We start from the raw sequence: 16,954 nt of genomic DNA on the forward strand, positions 1-16,954 counted from the left end.
CTATGCTACTCCATATTCAGGTTTACTTTTTTTATACTACTTTTGCCTACCGCTACTTTTTGGGCAGTAAAAGTAGACTTGTCCAGGTTTCCTGCTGTTTATTCATTCATGGCATATGCAGTGTTACTTGGGTTAACAAGTTGTTAGAAGAAAAAGTTAGATTTTAATTGTCTGTTTTCTATCATATTTTAAAAAATTATAAAAACAATTTCCTCAACATGCAGTGCTGTAAGTTCCCTTCCCCTGTGTTGTTTTTGGACCTGGAGTATTTTGAAAATGACCTCTTAAAAAAAAAAAAATAGTATTTTTAAAACCTCTTAGTGGAATGCATTTGATCTCAGTTATTCAAAGCAAATGCAGAGGACTAACAAACCTATGAAAATGATCTGTGATGGGAAAGCAACGTTGTTTGCTCACCTCCCCAGGACACATTCTGTTCTGCACGCACGTGTGGGACTTCTTGGGAACCCTGTGAGAACTATGTGCATCTACCCGCAGAATTTAGCTCCCCGATATCCAGAAATATGTTTGGACACAGCTCAATGTCACAATCCACTCATTCTAAGTTTCTGGTAGGAGCTAGACTTTTGGCCTGGAGTGATGAAATGAAGAGGCCTGATGATCTCCTCTGTGAGGGCTCTACTCGAAGGACTGTACATCCCCCTCTGGGTAAGAACAGCAGTAATAGCTCCAGTGCCAGCAGTTCAGCATGGGGATACAGGACGGGCTCCGTTCGTGCAGGAAGGCTTGTAAATACATATGCCAAAGTCTTGGTTGCCATAAATGTAGCTTAGCTCCCCTGGTATCAGAAGAGTAATGCCAGATCATGTCAGCTGATAATCCAATCCACAGAGTTTTCATATTTATATATGAATTTCCTGTTGGTTTAATGGACAATTTACCTACTGGTTTGTTGAGATAAATCTCACTTACTAAAGGTATCAGATGGGGTTTTTTAGTGCTTCTTTCCCCTGTCTGAGGATCGTATCATGGGAACTGCCTTTAGGTGCTTAGAATTTTTCTCCTCCTGTTACCTAGTCCTACATGTGCAGACATAGTCCTTCAGTTATCACATTGCACGTAATTGCTCTAGGGAGTATGATGACTTCAAGTAAGAAAATATGAAACAGGATCAGATGAATTCCTTAAGCTGCACAGACCCTAACCTCTTGTGTGCGTGTATCTACTACTTCAAAAATAAAGGCAAGACTCCACTCCCTTTATTATATATAGATTATCAACAGAATAATTTTGAAAATGCATTTTTCTTAAAATAATCACTGAATCACCAGCAAATAACTCTTCCAGCAACTAGCAAAGAATGATGGGTCTAAGTTCACCCCAAAGTGTCTGAAACATAGTGGTTCTAGTTAAAACCCTTTCTAGACACAGTTACAAATTCCAACAGCCATGTGAGGGAGGATGAGAGGAGGAAGGGATGATAAGACCTATGTAAAATCATTTTGTTGCTGTTGCTGATGAAATCTCAAACGAAAGAGGCTTAAGAACCAGTGAGCACATGAATACAAGCAATACAAAAATAATCATTTTAACTTCATTGGTGCTTTTATAATGCAGATAGTGAAACAGCTTCTTGTGTATACTCACAGAGCCTGGAGATTTTCATTCAGCATGTGAAAAACTACTATGTCCTGAGCAGTGCACTTGATGCTTACCCACTGTAGAAAACTATCTGTATAAAATAGTCTGAAAAGAATTTGCTGCCAATCAGCATTTCAAACCTCTCTGTATAAATGCCTGTTAGAATAAAGGCAGTCATCTGAAGCGCTGACTAGTGGTAAACCTGGATGAAACTTCACCTCAGACATCCTGAAGAATGCATCTTTGGTTATTCTTATATTAATATATACAGTGACAACAAGGTGATTAGGATTAAAAACACAAAACAGCTACCCTCTGGTCACTCAAGTCTTACATAAAATCAGCCTCTTTCTTCTGAGATACTTCCTGGTTCATGATGGCAACACCAATCATGTGAAGATAGTTACGTTAACTGACGTATAATCTCATTTGTCTTCAGTGGTGTTATGCTCTGATTCAATCCTTTAATGAGTTATAGGCTTTTGTGGTTCGTGTATTGATGAAATCCGTCTTCTTAAAGTCAGCCTTTGGAATGAAAAAAACAGAATAGTTCATTATCTCCCGTGCTGATTCTGCAAGGGAAGGATGGGTTCAGCTGCCTAAAAGTTAGATATGCAGCCATGGTAGGGGTGTAGGCAGTCCTCTCCAGTCAACAGAGACAGAACAGGCATCTCCAAGGAGTGACTCCGTTCAGTCTAAGATAGGCGAGGTGAATCATTGGAGTTGCTTAACTCTCTCCACTGACTGTACCGGGAGCCTATTCTTCTAGCCCAGCTCTACAGGCTCCTAACTCTTAGGTGACTAATGTTAGCTGAGATTAACCCTATCTGAACAAAGAGTACAGGGCAACACCAAAATGACTCAGGATTTTATCAGTCTCATTTGATCAAGTGATTTCTGTTGCATATTAGACTGACTTTTCAAAAATGTCAAGGCATTAGGTGGCCTGCAGTTTTCAGTGCTGGTACGGTACCAGTTACGGTATCTCTAGGGGACCCGATTTGCACAGGAACAGCAAGTTATCAGCATTTTTTGAAACTCTGATCTGACAAATGTGTCTTTTAGGCATACCCAAAGTACCAGTGACTTCAGAAAATTCATGCCATCAGGGATATAGCTGTACAGTAAAATAAGGAATGCAGTTGCAAAAAAACAGAGACAACAAAATCCAGGTACAGTTTATATGGGTACAGCACCCTTATTCTTGAACGCAGATTTCTGGTTTGTGGGGCAGTATACAGCTGAGTGTGATGCAAGACTGTTAAAGGATAATACACTAAGCAACTTTTTTTGAGCAAATTTTAACAAAAAATCTACAAGAAGAAACAAGCTGACTAATAAATGCTAAAGGCTAGAGCTTGAAAAAATGGAATAGTTTTAGGTTATAGGGAATTTTAGGTGACAGAAATTCTGAACAGCAAGAAAACAAGGAATGAAACCAGTTTGAAATACAGGTTGAAGGTAGGTAGGTTGAAGTCAACCTAGCTGTGTGTTGAAAAAGCAGTCATAGAGCTTCAAAAGGAAAGAAACAAACTGGCTTGTTGGCTGATTCACGCTGGTTATTTTTTTGTTTGATTTTGACTGTGGCAGTAAATGTTTGCCAACACCTTTCCCAGCCCTAGCTTTTTGTCTGACTGTAACTAACACCTGGGCTCCCAGACCATACAAACAACAAGGAGAACAAAACCGCTCTGGTTTTAAAGCACGAAGCTGCCTCGCCCTGCCTTTGCTTTTGGTGGCCCCTCAGTCCCTCTGTGTCAGGTTGGTTCAGTCAGTGGTGGACGGATACCTACTGTGCATCACTTCTCACCATCTGACACCTCTGGCAGGCAGCAGCAACATTTTTTATAAACTTTGCCAGTGGATATAAAACCATAGAGGGAGAGAATATGAACACAGATGTGCAAAAATTAAAGGCATGCATTACTTATGCAGGATTATGCACAAGTAATAGAAACACCAAATTCAGAGGCCACTTGAAATCCTATCATAGGTTGTTTCTTAACAGTGCAGAAGTGCTCAGGGCCCCAGAGGACAAATGAGAGGGTTCTAGGTCTGAAAGGATGTCTTTGCTCTAACAAAAACATGTCTTTGCTCTAACACAGATCTTACCTTTTTGTAAGCGCTGTGGAGATCGGTATGCGACCACAAGGAGTAGAGGAGGACTGAAGCAGCCCTACTAGCTTTGCTGAACATGTTACTGCAATTTTGCAAAAAGAATGATAAAACATGTTTAAATTCCCACTTCATAATCACGGTGCATGTGCAGACTTCAGCAAATGTAACCTCGTAGCATTTGTTCTGTCTCTCTTTCCTCCTAAATGTTGTTTTACTGCCCTTTAGGTATCCTAGCACGTTTCATGCTGTCCTGACTACTGAAGCAAATGAAACATGTCTCCCTGCTTCACTCATTCTTCAAAATTACGGAGAAATTAAGTACTTCGTAGCCTTCATCTTAGAGCAGCTATCATACTATTCATTTTCAGCCGAGGAAAATACCTCAGCATAACAAGCATTCAAAAGGATCTTTCCAGCAGGTAAAATCTCTGGTTAGCTAGATAGGATTTAAACTATTCAGAGCCTCATGAGGCCTCCTTTACTAAGATGAATTTCCTCTTTCATTTTGTAAAAAGAGAGGAAGGCAAACAGAATAATTATTCATAAATTAATTCTCTTTTGAGTAAATATTGGTTGCATGTGATTACATGTTAAAGAATGATTAAAGGAATTTAAAATCTATTATCTAAAATGCCACTTTAAAAACAATTTTTAAGTACAGTTCTGTAAGTTCTATAAAATGTATCCCTGTGCTTTACTGCTAAAGGTTATCAGGGCTGTGTTACAAGGAACAGGAAAGACAGAAACTTTTGGGGGACAGATAAGATCTGATGCTCAGCCACTATATCTATCAGAATACAGATAATGTGCAGTCATCTTCTGAGGAGTTATTTAAAATGCTGGAACGTGACAAATTTAGCTGTGCACAGAACAGTTGTTACAAGAGATTTTTCTGTATTTCCCAATATGTTCAATTCTATTCACATCACAGTCACTTGTTTAAGCTGTTCTGTACCTTGAGATGCAGTGTTTTTTCACCCCAAGTGGCAGAAGTTGCCATTTCTTTTTTCCCCAGGGAAAGGAGAAGGGAGAGGGGAAGGCTTCTCAACCATCTTACCTGTCGTTCATGCTGATGGTAATAATCCTCGGTAGGCCATCAGCACTCAGGAGAAGCCGTGCATTGTGTGAATTGCTCTGTGTCAAATTGTACAGTGTGTAGCAGATGGACGCTGTGGTTTCACAGGCAATATCAGACCCCGGGACAGACTCAGGAAGTATTGAGACCAAATCAGGCAAAACTTCTCTAGCTACAAGTTGGAAGAGAGACAAGCAATTCCATTACTAACAGGTGCAGATTTATCCAGGCATCCTACAAGACCTTATTCCTCCCATTATCACCTATCGGGGTGCTGTGTGCTCCCACAACAGAGTCATGGTTTCATACCTGCATCACATCCCCATGATTTAGGTTAAGCTGTGCCCTAAATTGGACAGTACGTATTTTGCCTCATACACGATACATTAACACCGTGCATACTGTAGTGAGTCATTAGCATGGGCTAGCAGCAGGCTGCCACTTCCTGAGGAACCCTGTGTGTCCTATAGGTAATCATGGGTATAGCGATATACAGCAAACTGAGAAAGGGTGACTACAGCACAACTGTAAGTGCTGCACTTGCCAGTGGTTGGCTATAAGGGGATGCACCCACTCAACCTTCTGAGCCAGGGTGTAAGCTATTTATTTAAGAAGAATGTCATCTTCTGAAGTCCATCCCTACTCATGAAACACCTCATCACTTGGACCACACTGGATGCGACCCTACCGGTCAATCAAATGGCAAACAAGAGCTCTGGACGGCAGCTGAGGCCCTACTGTACACTGTGAGATAGATCTGTGCTGTCTGGACCAGAGCTAAGGGAGAAAATCACAGCAGTCAGCAAGAGCTTGTAGCCAGCTGCTCCCACTGTAAGAAGCAGCACTGGGCAATAGTTTGGGGCATTTCGGGCCATTGTCTTCTCCCTACCCTGTGTTTCACTTGGACAGAGTGCTTTGCTCTCTGTGAGTTCTGGTCATTCCTCCAGATGGGTGTGTGACGAGGTTCATGTATATTGAGATTAAACTACTTGCAATTTAGAAAAGGACCTTTAAAACTGAATGAAACACCTGCTATGCTAAGTATCAGTCAAAGCAATTATGTCAGACATGAGGGTCTGTTTTTCCTTCCGTTGGTAAATCAAGGCTGGCGATTTTCAGAAAGTACATCTGGAGTATCTTGAAAATGTCAGTTCAGAACAAGTGCTATTTTTTCAAGTAAAATAGGAAATTTTCTGCTGCTTTTCAATCATTTTACTTTTTGAGATTTTTATATTAAATTTATCTCAATTTGATATCAAGGGTTCATTTTGCTTGATAAATATAGACACTTTTATCTAGGAAACAGTATGGCCTTCCAAATGTTTTCCTTTGGCCAAAATGATTTGAAGAATTTGACCTGAATTCACACATGTTTTCAGTCAATCAAAAAGAACACCTTTTCATGGAGAAAAGGTTCACCTGAAATTCCCCCAGTTCTCTCTACCACGGGTAAAGCAAGAAAACTGTGAATGTGCGAGATGAAGCACCTTTCTCCAAAGCTTTGTGCTATTCTGTCCTTCCTGCATTCTTCCATAAATTGTTTTTCCTGATGAAATCCCACCTTCTCCTCACTTTAATTCCTTCTCTTTCTGGGGGATTCACCACTTGCAATTTTTAACAGCATATGGATTATCCCTTTGAAATCAGCCCAAGAACATGTTTTAATATTTTCATTAATAGGGAATGTTCTCTAAGGATTAAACAGTGCCCAGGAGACTGTTTACAGAATTCTGGAGGTTAATCTGCCCCATGAACCAGCTGTAGGCCTGTAATTTCCCTTTCGCCTTTTGGTGGGAACACAGAAAAGGACAACAGATGATGTGAATTCATTTTATCCTATCAGGAGGAAAAAATTTCAAATATACATTAAAATGAAATGAGAATACTCAGAATAGAAATAGCTTCTGATGTGGAAATAATTACAACATTTTAGAAATAAGGTCCTCTAAAAAGACTGAACTATTTTTGCTATAGCATCTTCTAGCTTCCGTTCTCAAAACACCTATGCAGGAAAGCTGTGTGAGCTGCAAGCTTCCAAAGCTTTGTGTCTTGAAGAAGAAAATACGATCTTTGCTAGAAGATTTAGAGATATTCTAAGATTTCTCACAGAGGATTGCGTAGCTTTGGCAGCACAAACTCGGCACTCACCTTTCTTTACCCTATTTTAAGCAGAAAAAACCCTCCCTCTCCAAATCTGTGTGGATTTTACTTCCATTATGTATTTTTTGAAAGTAACATCAATGGAAGTATCTGATGAGGAATACACAATTTGGAGAAAACTTGAGGTTAGAGTCTTTCTTAGGCAAAACTCTTTATTTTCAACCCTGTATAATGACTGCAAGTATCTCACCTAAAAATCGACTATACTCACATATCAGGTTTTTTGCATGTTTCTTTTTTTAAAGAAGGAAACTTTAAGATAAAGAGAGCAGAGAAAGAAAGACCAAGAGACAGTGTTAGTCTTTGCTCACCTATATCACTTTGCAGAGAGGTGTTGCGAGACAAGTTCCTGAGCAGTGAGACTGCTGTCTTTTTTACTGTCGGGTGGCTTACATGCAGCATAGTTCGAATACTTGGAAGGCCATTTGCCTTCTGAACAACAGTCCGGGCCACCGCAAACGGCATCTGTTATAAGGCATGTGGCAATAGTGTGTCATTACCATGAATGTATAGCCTCATAAAAAAATGCAGCAGGTTCTCTACAGCAATTTAAGCACGTTTACAATGGTTTAAATCCAGAGCTACATACGAGTTGCAACAGAAAAGGAAGGTGATGTAAAAGAAGTTTCGAGCCCTCTTTCTCCCATCTGCTCTCTGGCCAGTTCCTCAGAGAGACGACGTCAGCTTCTTCACCACAAAAGTGATCTGCAGTTCTGTTAGAGCCTTCCTCTCCCTACAGGACCGATTACATTCCACAAACCCACTTTTTTGGTGCTTTTAACATCTACTCATCCCTCATTATGCAATGAATTAGCAAATTCCACACGTGGAGGTGTACACAGAGTGAGGAGAAGCAGTCCCCATATTTGCCAAGCAAGAAATAGCTGCACCACTGGTTATGACTTTCCCTTCAGTGTTCTTCGATTTACTTGACCATGTCTGTGAGCCAGTGACTCCTCAGTGGTTATTTGAGCTCAGTGTGGTGGGCATGTTGCACTGCAGCCCTAAACTCTTTGCATTCACATTAAGAACTAAACAACAAGAAAAAGAAAAAAGCTGACTTACCGGTCCAGTGCCAGCTGTGAGGTTCTGAAGAGCTCCCAGGGATGCTTCCTGGGTATAGTTTCTGGTACTCTTTGCTATTAAGGAGAGATATATCCTAATCAGTGTGGAATGCCAGAGCGATTCAACACCTCTGGGATTGCTCTTTTCCTCAGGTAGTGGGGTGTCCTGCTGCTTCTAAACATGCAAACAGATCAAGCCCTTAGAAACAGTGACCTTATATGACTTAATGCATCACAAGCCAAACTAGCCATTTTGTAACTCTCTATGACCAGATTATTTGCAGATTGTCAAGTCGTGAACTCAAATGACAACGTGTAAGATTTCAATATTTAATTACACTGGCCTCTCCATCCAAAAAGAGGAGATACGTGTGGGGGAAGCTGCTTCTCATCTCTCAGCAACCGGCACTAGGGGCTGACGCCAATGAGAAACAGAAATGACCAGCTAGAGTTGTACTGTGGATCGAACAGGAGAAGGCAGAATACGCTCCAGCAAAACCAATAGATGGGGAAGGGTCATCAATACTTTTCTTTTGCTTTTGCCCTCCCCTAATACCTGCTTTCCCTCCAACAATTCCCAGTTGTCAGAATATTTGTGATATGTACCATGTGGCATCAAAAGAAGAGGTCTTGAGATAGCCCAAAAGCCAGCAAGTCATGGGAGTGGCAAGTCACCTTGTGCTGGTTTCACTGGTGAAACCATCACAACACCCACTCATCGGTAGGGCACTTGCACAATTGCCGTACATGGTACAGACACCACTTAGCTCCATCAGAGGGCATGAAACTGAGTGGCAGTATTCCTCAACTAATGAAACAGTGAATTGCTATGTCATTTTCAGCAGCAGCAGCTGAACAAGACAATGAGTGTTAGGAAAGGCTATCAATAAATTTGCATTTTGGGGGCAAGTAAGTGTCACGCTACCAGATACATCAATAACAGATTAAGTAGACTACAGCCTTATTCTCCAGAAGCTGCTACAACTGATTAACAAAATTACATGTAACTAAACATGTGCTTTACCTCTTTTACTTTTCTGCTCCGTGTTCCAAAACAGCCTGGTGTTTTATCATTGTTAGAAACATTTCTTCTTTGCATATATATGCTCTGGGCATAGCTCTCAGGGAGCTCTATCTCTAGCTGGTAGGAAAGATTGTGAAGAATGCACACACAGTTCTCTGTGGCCTAAAATAACAAAAGAATAGAAATCTTGAAAGCTTTGGCATGTGATGAAGGGACATGTATAGACACAGGAAGAACTTTCATTTTAGGATCTTCAGCAAATAACTGCAGAGCTTCTAATGGCTTACAGAAGAGCTAGTCTTCATGCCAGTAATCCACAAGACTGCATTTACAGTGATAAATTAAACATGCCCTGGGATGTTGCTGAGCACCGAGGCCAACTGGCACACAGGGCTTGCGTTTGGAGCAGGGTGCATGCCTGTTGGAAATGGTCCCGGGACATTTTAATTCCTGAATTGTGCCTGGGAATTGTTTGGGCGAGTGCTATTTGGCACAGACCAGAAGCGTGCCAAGGAATGTTTAAGGGCTTAAGAGTAAAGATGATCACGTACACACCTTGCCGTAGTGTCAGCAAAAGAAAAGCTTTGTATCTTTCCTAAGGAGGAAGCACTTTTCTGTGGTAGAATGCTTTTGTAAATTAGATGTGCCTTTCTGGGCACGGCTAAGGTCGGGTCTGCAATTTGAGTGACGAGTCTAGTGGCAAATAGCTTTATTACCAGTTCCTCCCTTTTTGAAAGTAAAAAAGGAATGAGTGGTTTTAAGACAAAATGCAGCAGCAAGCTATTGGCACAAGTGTAATGTGCTGGATTCTCCCTGAAGCTAATGGCACTGAATACAAGGAGATGGAGAAACTCAAGTAACTAATCCTAGAACAGAGCTGTAAATGTGCAGTAATTACCACTACACAGCACAAGTTATAGCAGGCACGCCAGAAGCGTCCCACAGGCTGCAGCTAACCTTCTCATAAGTGATGCTCATCTTCTCACCCAACTTCACCCAGCTAAAAGACAAGCATCTAGTCTGAGCAACGTTCAGGGTTCATCTGCAGTCAGTAGAGGAACTGGCTTCTCTAGGTGTCCATGTCCTTGTAGTTACTGGCTCAGGCAGCAAGTATAACTTGTAAAAAACTTAGGAAAATGAATCCCATTCTAAATGATGCAAGCTCCTTAATTACACTGCCACTCAAAGGGATTTAGGTTCTTCATTTCCTAAGGGGTATATAGCACTAAATATACAGGAGAGTAACCAGATTAATTTTTTAAGCTTCTAGCTAGCTAGCTCCCTGAGACACCTAAAAAGGGAATATCTGACTCTTTAGGTGTTCAGGATCTCTGAAAGCTGTGCCTTTATGTCACTTTTTAAAAAAGGATGGAAGTTTCTAGCTCTCCCTGGTGCTTCTGAAAATGTTTTCCCAATGCTAAGGTATGTTATTCTTTTAGATTACAGGATAAAAATACTTCAAAAAGCTTCTTACTGGACTTTCATCTTTGCTGGCAGTTCTAAAAGCCCTGGAAATAAGTATAAGTTTGGTAGTTACATCACAACTGTTTCTGAACACTGGTTTCTAAACAAAAAAGAAATGTTCTCTTAGCAGTTTCCCCTAGGAAAAGACCTTTCATCTCAAAGAATACCTTGTCATTAGGCTCGTGGTCTGCAATAGCTCCTTGGATATAATACACAAGAGAATCAATCAAGCCGTTGCATTCTCTCATTTTTTTCCTTCCTTCCGGGCCGGCAGAGCTCATGTTTCTGTGCAGGAAGGAATATGTTGGTGAGAAGAGATTTAGTCAAAGATATTTCCTTGTGCCCCTCCGACAAACTTTTCCAACTAAATCATAAAGATACTGAAGTTAAGGCTGACTGCTTCCTTTCTTCAGAGCTGTAAAATAATCTGAGCCTCTGCTGCGTAAAACTTTCACTTCAGTGCACTCCCAGATGAAAACAAATGCTCCGGAAAAACAAACTGTTCTCTTTGGATGGATAAGGTAAGACCTGACTCAAATCTTCATCTCAAAATTCAATTAATCCTTTTTAAACAGCCCAACAAACTGGGCTTTTTTTCTGTTATTCCATTTTTAGATATATTTTTAATATTTAGGACAGTAGCTGTGGCAAAATATCAGAGGAAAGATACCTGTAAAAACATCCATGCACACAAATGTCCTTTAGCATTTACCTACACCAAACCAGTTCTTGATCCAAGATGACCCATCAACAGGCACAGGTTCTGAGAGTTGTAGCAACATTTGTACATTAACACGTGAAGATAACCGATGTCAGTTACGGGGCCAAATTCACATGGCAATTCATGTGCTGGTGGAAATGCTCCGAGGGGTGCTAGTGGGCAGGAGGGGAGGCGAGCAGCAGCCCGTCCCCACCGCTGGGCGAGAGGCTGAGGGGATGAATCGCGACGCGCAGCGTGAGACAAGGAAGAGGAAAAAATATACCGTGCTCAGCTGATTCCCAGCTTCCCAGAGAAGCTGCTGGCATCTAAGCAGAAGCAAGCTGAAGCCAGTAGAGGCTGCTCAGTCAGAGAGGGAAATGCCAGATGCCTTCTGCAGATGCCTTCTGCTGTTCTACCACAGCCGTTCAGACACTGCGCCGCATGCTTTCTGCTTCCTCCAGACCCAAAGGAAGCCACTGGCTTTCAAGTAACATATTCTGAGCTTTGTGGTAACCCAAGTACAACTTGAAAACGAATTATGAAAGTGATTTCAAAACTCTTGAAAAGCCAAACACACACTTGCTGCTTGAAGTTTGGCTCTAAATAAGCTACTGATTTCCAGGGAAGTAACAACACTTACAAGTTTGGGGTATAATTATTTTTACAACTGAACAAACTCTGAATTATGGAATGCTGGAATTATAAAACTAGGCCTCATTATTTTGGACTCCCACAGCTCTGCTGGCCAAAAGGCTGCACACAGTATCACATTCCAGCTTCTTTGTTTGAAATAACATTAAATATAACCCAATCTTAGCATCCATCACAAACAGAGAGGGATATGTTCCTTTAGATAGTTTCAGGGTGGTTATTTTGCATGCTTACTTTACCCACTGGAAACTACAATGGTTTAAAATTTTATTAATGACAAAGCCAGTAAGGTACAGCTTTAAACCTTCCTGTGGCTTATGACTGTAAAATGAATGTTGTGTTTTATATGCTGTCAATGCAGTTCTGTTTTTTTTTTTTTGCCCTGGGAAGTGCATATTCAAATTAAATACTAATGCACTGTAATTATAGTTTTACCTTAGGTCATGCTGTTAACAGTATCCATATTTATGAGTTCATTTATTCTCTCATGGAATTATATATCACAGACTCAATATTCAGATTCCTCAATATGGCCTACTATAGACATCACTTCAGAATTTAATTTTACCTATATTTGTCACATTTGAGGCATGTCACCCTTTCATGTATTTATGGTTATGCTGACAGAAATGTACATGTTACAGCCCTTCTAGTGCATAGCAAAAATAGTTCCTGAGGCACACAGACTAAAAATACTATTAAAAGATAAGTGTGGAATTTCCCTTGCCAAAGACGCTTCAGCTGATACAGTATTTTGTTTTGTCACAGTACATTATTCTAAAAATCCTTGAACTTTTGACAACTACAATCATGCTGGATGGCTGTGCAAGGAGAGGCCATCACCTAGCCTTGCTGTCTAGCATGAATATGGTGGGGCACGTTGCTTTATAGCTCAGGAGGCAGAGAAGAGCCTGAATCAGAGGCACTGTCCTGTTCTGCAAAGGAAATGAATTACTTAACTCTGTTTCACTAAGAAGCTGATGCTCAACTGTTCATCCAGTCAGAGATATCAGTGTGTGTCTGTGTGCACGTCTGTACACATATGGCCACTCTATTCTCCGCCTTTCTCTGTTTCCTTATCACCACAACATGGACTGGGAAGGGAAGAGCTCCTGCTCTCCCACTCGCCCAATTACAGTTGCAACCACCTTACTCTGAATAGGGTCAGAGTTGGTCTGAAGGCAGAGAAGAGCATCTCAGCTCACAGTTTAAGTTTGTTTGCTAATTGAAGCTTGAGAAATTCCAGGAAATAAAAATATTATTAGATTGGGAAAAAAGAAATGTTTCTGAGAATTGTCACAGAAATGTAAATTAAAAAAAATAAATAATTTTGAAACAATGGCAACATTTTGCTTAGAAAATTGCAAAACTGACTTCATCTTGGCTTCCCAAGATTTGAGGTTCCTGACAACTGGAAGACCTCTCTCTGAGCTCAGGAACTGGACTCTTTTGTAGTGGAGCTCCTGAAGGCCTTGAAATACTCAGTGCTTGGGCAATTGCCACGATTGGACTGGTCCACTATTGTGGCTCATGGCAACCCCCATGGTTAGACTTCAGGGCTCCCTAGAAATCTTCAAGTCTGCTGTGCCAGTTTGTTTTACTTGCTTTTCATCAGAAGTACACTGAGACAAATACATCTGTGGAAAAAAAGATGAGCTGGAGTCAAGATCAAGAGTCTTCTCATAGGAAAACTCTTCTGCTACCCAATTTCTGCTATCTCTACCCTGTGCTGGTATTGAATAGTTGGGAGAATGCAGCATGGGGAGAATGCAGCCTTAGGGAGATTGCTGCTTGTAGGGATGATCTCCTTTGAATGACTTGGAACTTAGGTTTTGGCATCATCTAACTATTAAAAATCTCTGACTTCCAGCATGCTTAAATATGGTAATCCTGGTGACATGCCCAAACTATACCACATGCTAATGTGAATGCATTGTGTCTATCTCCATGCCTCATTTATCTCATCCTGTACTTGCTGCTTCTGTTCTCTCTTGCACATATGCACGGTGTAACTATATCTGTAACTGAAATAGCTATTTGCCCACGTTCCTGTGGCGTTTGTGGACGATCAGCTAATTCCCTACTGGGAAATATTGTTTTGATCCAGAGATGTGAGGTAAATACAAAGAAAAGTAACGTAGTAAAATCAAGTGTGATTTTGAAAGAAACAGAATGATAATACATGTTTGGTTAGATTGCAAATGGCACCAAATGAAAGGGATACTCCCTTTAAGACAGCACCGAGTCACACACTGACCGACTATGTTGGAAAAAGTTTTTGCACTGCTGTGAATGATCTACATGACTGATAAGAAGAGGGCTTTTGCTCCTGGGACCCCTTCTGCTGAAACTGATCACTTGAATTTAACTCAATTACATGATAACAATTTCCTGAGGTAGTTCGGGAAGTTCTATTCCCTTCATGCCTTACACAGTTCAAAAATGCAACAGGGAGGGAAAGGTATCCAGGGATCTACTTACTAACTACAGGCACCAGGCTGCAAGCTGCTTGCTGGAAATAACACAATTCCTTTCAGGAACTGGGGGAGCAGATAAACTGAAGAGGAGGCAAGAGAAGATAAGAATGGATGGAAATAAACTTAAAGGAATGGCAATGCTATGCAAGAGGCCTCAGTTCAAAGACTTGTTATCATCAGTCATTTGTTTTATGGTCTTTCTTAGAAGCTTCCATTATGAAATTGAGCTGCCATTACACTTTTGAACACACGGTGAGAACTTTGGCTTCACTCCTCTCCAGAGCAAATGGAAGTAGATGTTTATGGAGCCTCCTGGTCTGAAGTGCAATGATACTACTTCCCCCAACTACAGCTTTCCACTGTCCTTGTGGGTCACTCTGTAATTCACAAAGAGCTTAAAAGAGAGCATGAAAAATAGTACTGAAGAAGGAAGTGTTACTTCTATTTTACTGGCTGGGGAACCAGGAACAGAAAGGTTAGCTGACTTCTCTGGAGATAGTTGTCTAGAAAGTTTTGAAGAATTAGGATACGTAGGGCCACAGGATGCTCCAATGACAGCGCAATTAAAAAGGAGGACTTTGTAATGAAACACAGCAGTTGTGATCACTAGCTCCAACACTTAAATGAAATGTTTTGCAGGAAGAAATATGACCACTAAACATAAATATTGGAAAGTTCAGCATTGTAGAACTTTTGGGAACAGGTATTTCAAGGTTAAAATGGAACAAGATCATTATCAGCTTTCAAGGTATAATACAGACAGACTTCTACGAAGCCTTCCTTTTAATCAGAGGAAGAGTCATGCCAGAAATTCACTTATGTATGTAAGTAATATTCAAAACTATATATTCTGCATGCTGTTGGCATCTTACCCTTTCAGGCTCAGAGAAGGAGTATGGAGGAGGAGGCTAAGTATCTTGAAGATTTCTACCCATTTTTATTGGAACTGGAGACAGAACTATTATGTGTAGGACTTTCAGGCCAAGAAAAAGTGACTTTACCTTTCAAATCCAGCAAGACTTGACTGCAAAAGTCTGCAATACTCCTCTAGATAGTTTAACACACCAATTTTACTTGTTCGGCTCGTTGTCAGGCAACCAGCCTTTTGATTTGTCTTACTCTGCCTGTTCAGGGCACACTGCTTTTTATCATATTTCAGGACTGAACAATACCATTACTTATTCTAGCTGCTAATGCAGAATTGTGTGGTGTACCCAGCTTCTTTTTATTATGTTAAGTTTTGTGACCTGCGATTTCTGTAAAAATGTGTCAGAAGCAAAGCTTTAAGACAAATTCCAGACCTAGAGAATGGGATTAACAGACGCTTCTAACGTCAGACTTCCTTATCAGTGACTGCATACACTGACGCAGGCAGCCGAGATCCAGGACTCTACAAAACTTCTGGCAATAACTGGTTAGCAGAATGGGGAGTGTTCTGGTCATTCACTCATTCCAGTGTTAGTATCTGCAATATTATCTGCTAGATGTGGATTCACTTCTACTGAAATTCTGTCAATGAGGATGAAGAGAGCTTTAATTTACTAGTTGGTAACTGTGTGGCATGGCGCATATGCCCACGTCAGATGATAGTGTTAGATTTGGACTGTGGGTGTCCCTTTCAGTCAATAGGTGTATGTAAATTTTTGAAAAGTAGTTTTGGCATTCTCCTATAACTAAGTACTGTAGCATGCATAACATATTGCACTTCAAAGTACTATTTTTACCCTGTAATAGAAGCTGCAGGCTATAGACTTTATCAACATGCACAACAAACATGTTAGTATTACAAAAGGGAAGACTAATTACAGATTTATACTCTGGCAAATATATATATTCTTTAAACATCTTCATTAGTAACATCATTCCCTCAGTGCACAGTTTTTTTACTTTGTGGTGTACTCATCTCTAGGTTTTCAGCACTTCTTTGTGCAGAGATTTTTTTTTAAATTAATACATAAGGAAGGAATGCTTCTAGTGACCTGATTTGTGAGGTGTGTTAATTTCCAGTAGAGACGCAAACTGATTAATCTTAAAAATCTCAGATATTTGGTCTGTACAAATATAGTAAGCCTCATTAAAAACTATTATCTGCCAGAAAGTATGTTGGCAATCCTGCAAATCAACTTTACCTGTGAATTAACAAGTCCTTCTTGTTCTAATTATAATTTTCAGTGTTCAAGCTCTTAAAAATGAGGAGGACTAGAATATGGACATCATATAAGGCAAAACTGGGCAGCTTCCCAGCCTCTAAATTTCAAACTTAATTCCTTGTACTTTACTAAGAAGAGTTAAAACTCAGGACATGCCTTTGCACTCATACATTACTCATTAATTATTTCAGACTGTCTTTTCATGCATTTTTGACTGTGTAAACAAAAGACATGCATCTCTGATACTCATACTTGTATTTACTTAATGTGCAATGACTTTGAACTTACAGATACAAACACAGTTTTATGGACTGTTATTTTTAAAGGTGTTTTTATTAAAGATGTGATTTTTATACTTCACTTATTTAGGGTTTGTTTACTGAGGCCTTTGGTGTTTCTCTGTAGTAGCTGCTACTCTGTTCATGAGGCTATTAGCTGATTGCAGTAGTAAATACACAACTGTAAATCT

The 16,954-nt window shown here is 40.3% G+C and overlaps 1 protein-coding gene across 1 annotated transcript in view; it reads right to left on the reverse strand.

Annotated features, from left to right (window-relative positions):
* Positions 1 to 290: 290 nt before the first annotated feature.
* The window catches only part of PKP2 (plakophilin 2), a 44,667-nt gene continuing 28,003 nt past the window's right edge, over positions 291 to 16,954 (reverse strand). The window contains exons 7-13 of the mRNA XM_052790378.1: positions 10,675 to 10,792; positions 9,044 to 9,205; positions 8,021 to 8,194; positions 7,267 to 7,420; positions 4,778 to 4,967; positions 3,715 to 3,802; positions 291 to 2,127 (exon numbers count right to left, since the gene is read on the reverse strand). Coding sequence (XP_052646338.1) covers positions 2,059 to 2,127; positions 3,715 to 3,802; positions 4,778 to 4,967; positions 7,267 to 7,420; positions 8,021 to 8,194; positions 9,044 to 9,205; positions 10,675 to 10,792 — 955 coding nt within the window. The 3' untranslated portion in view covers positions 291 to 2,058. The remainder of the gene's footprint in view (positions 2,128 to 3,714; positions 3,803 to 4,777; positions 4,968 to 7,266; positions 7,421 to 8,020; positions 8,195 to 9,043; positions 9,206 to 10,674; positions 10,793 to 16,954) is intronic.

Source organism: Harpia harpyja, chromosome 6 (genome assembly GCF_026419915.1).
Source record: "Harpia harpyja isolate bHarHar1 chromosome 6, bHarHar1 primary haplotype, whole genome shotgun sequence".
Lineage (NCBI taxonomy): Eukaryota > Metazoa > Chordata > Aves > Accipitriformes > Accipitridae > Harpia > Harpia harpyja.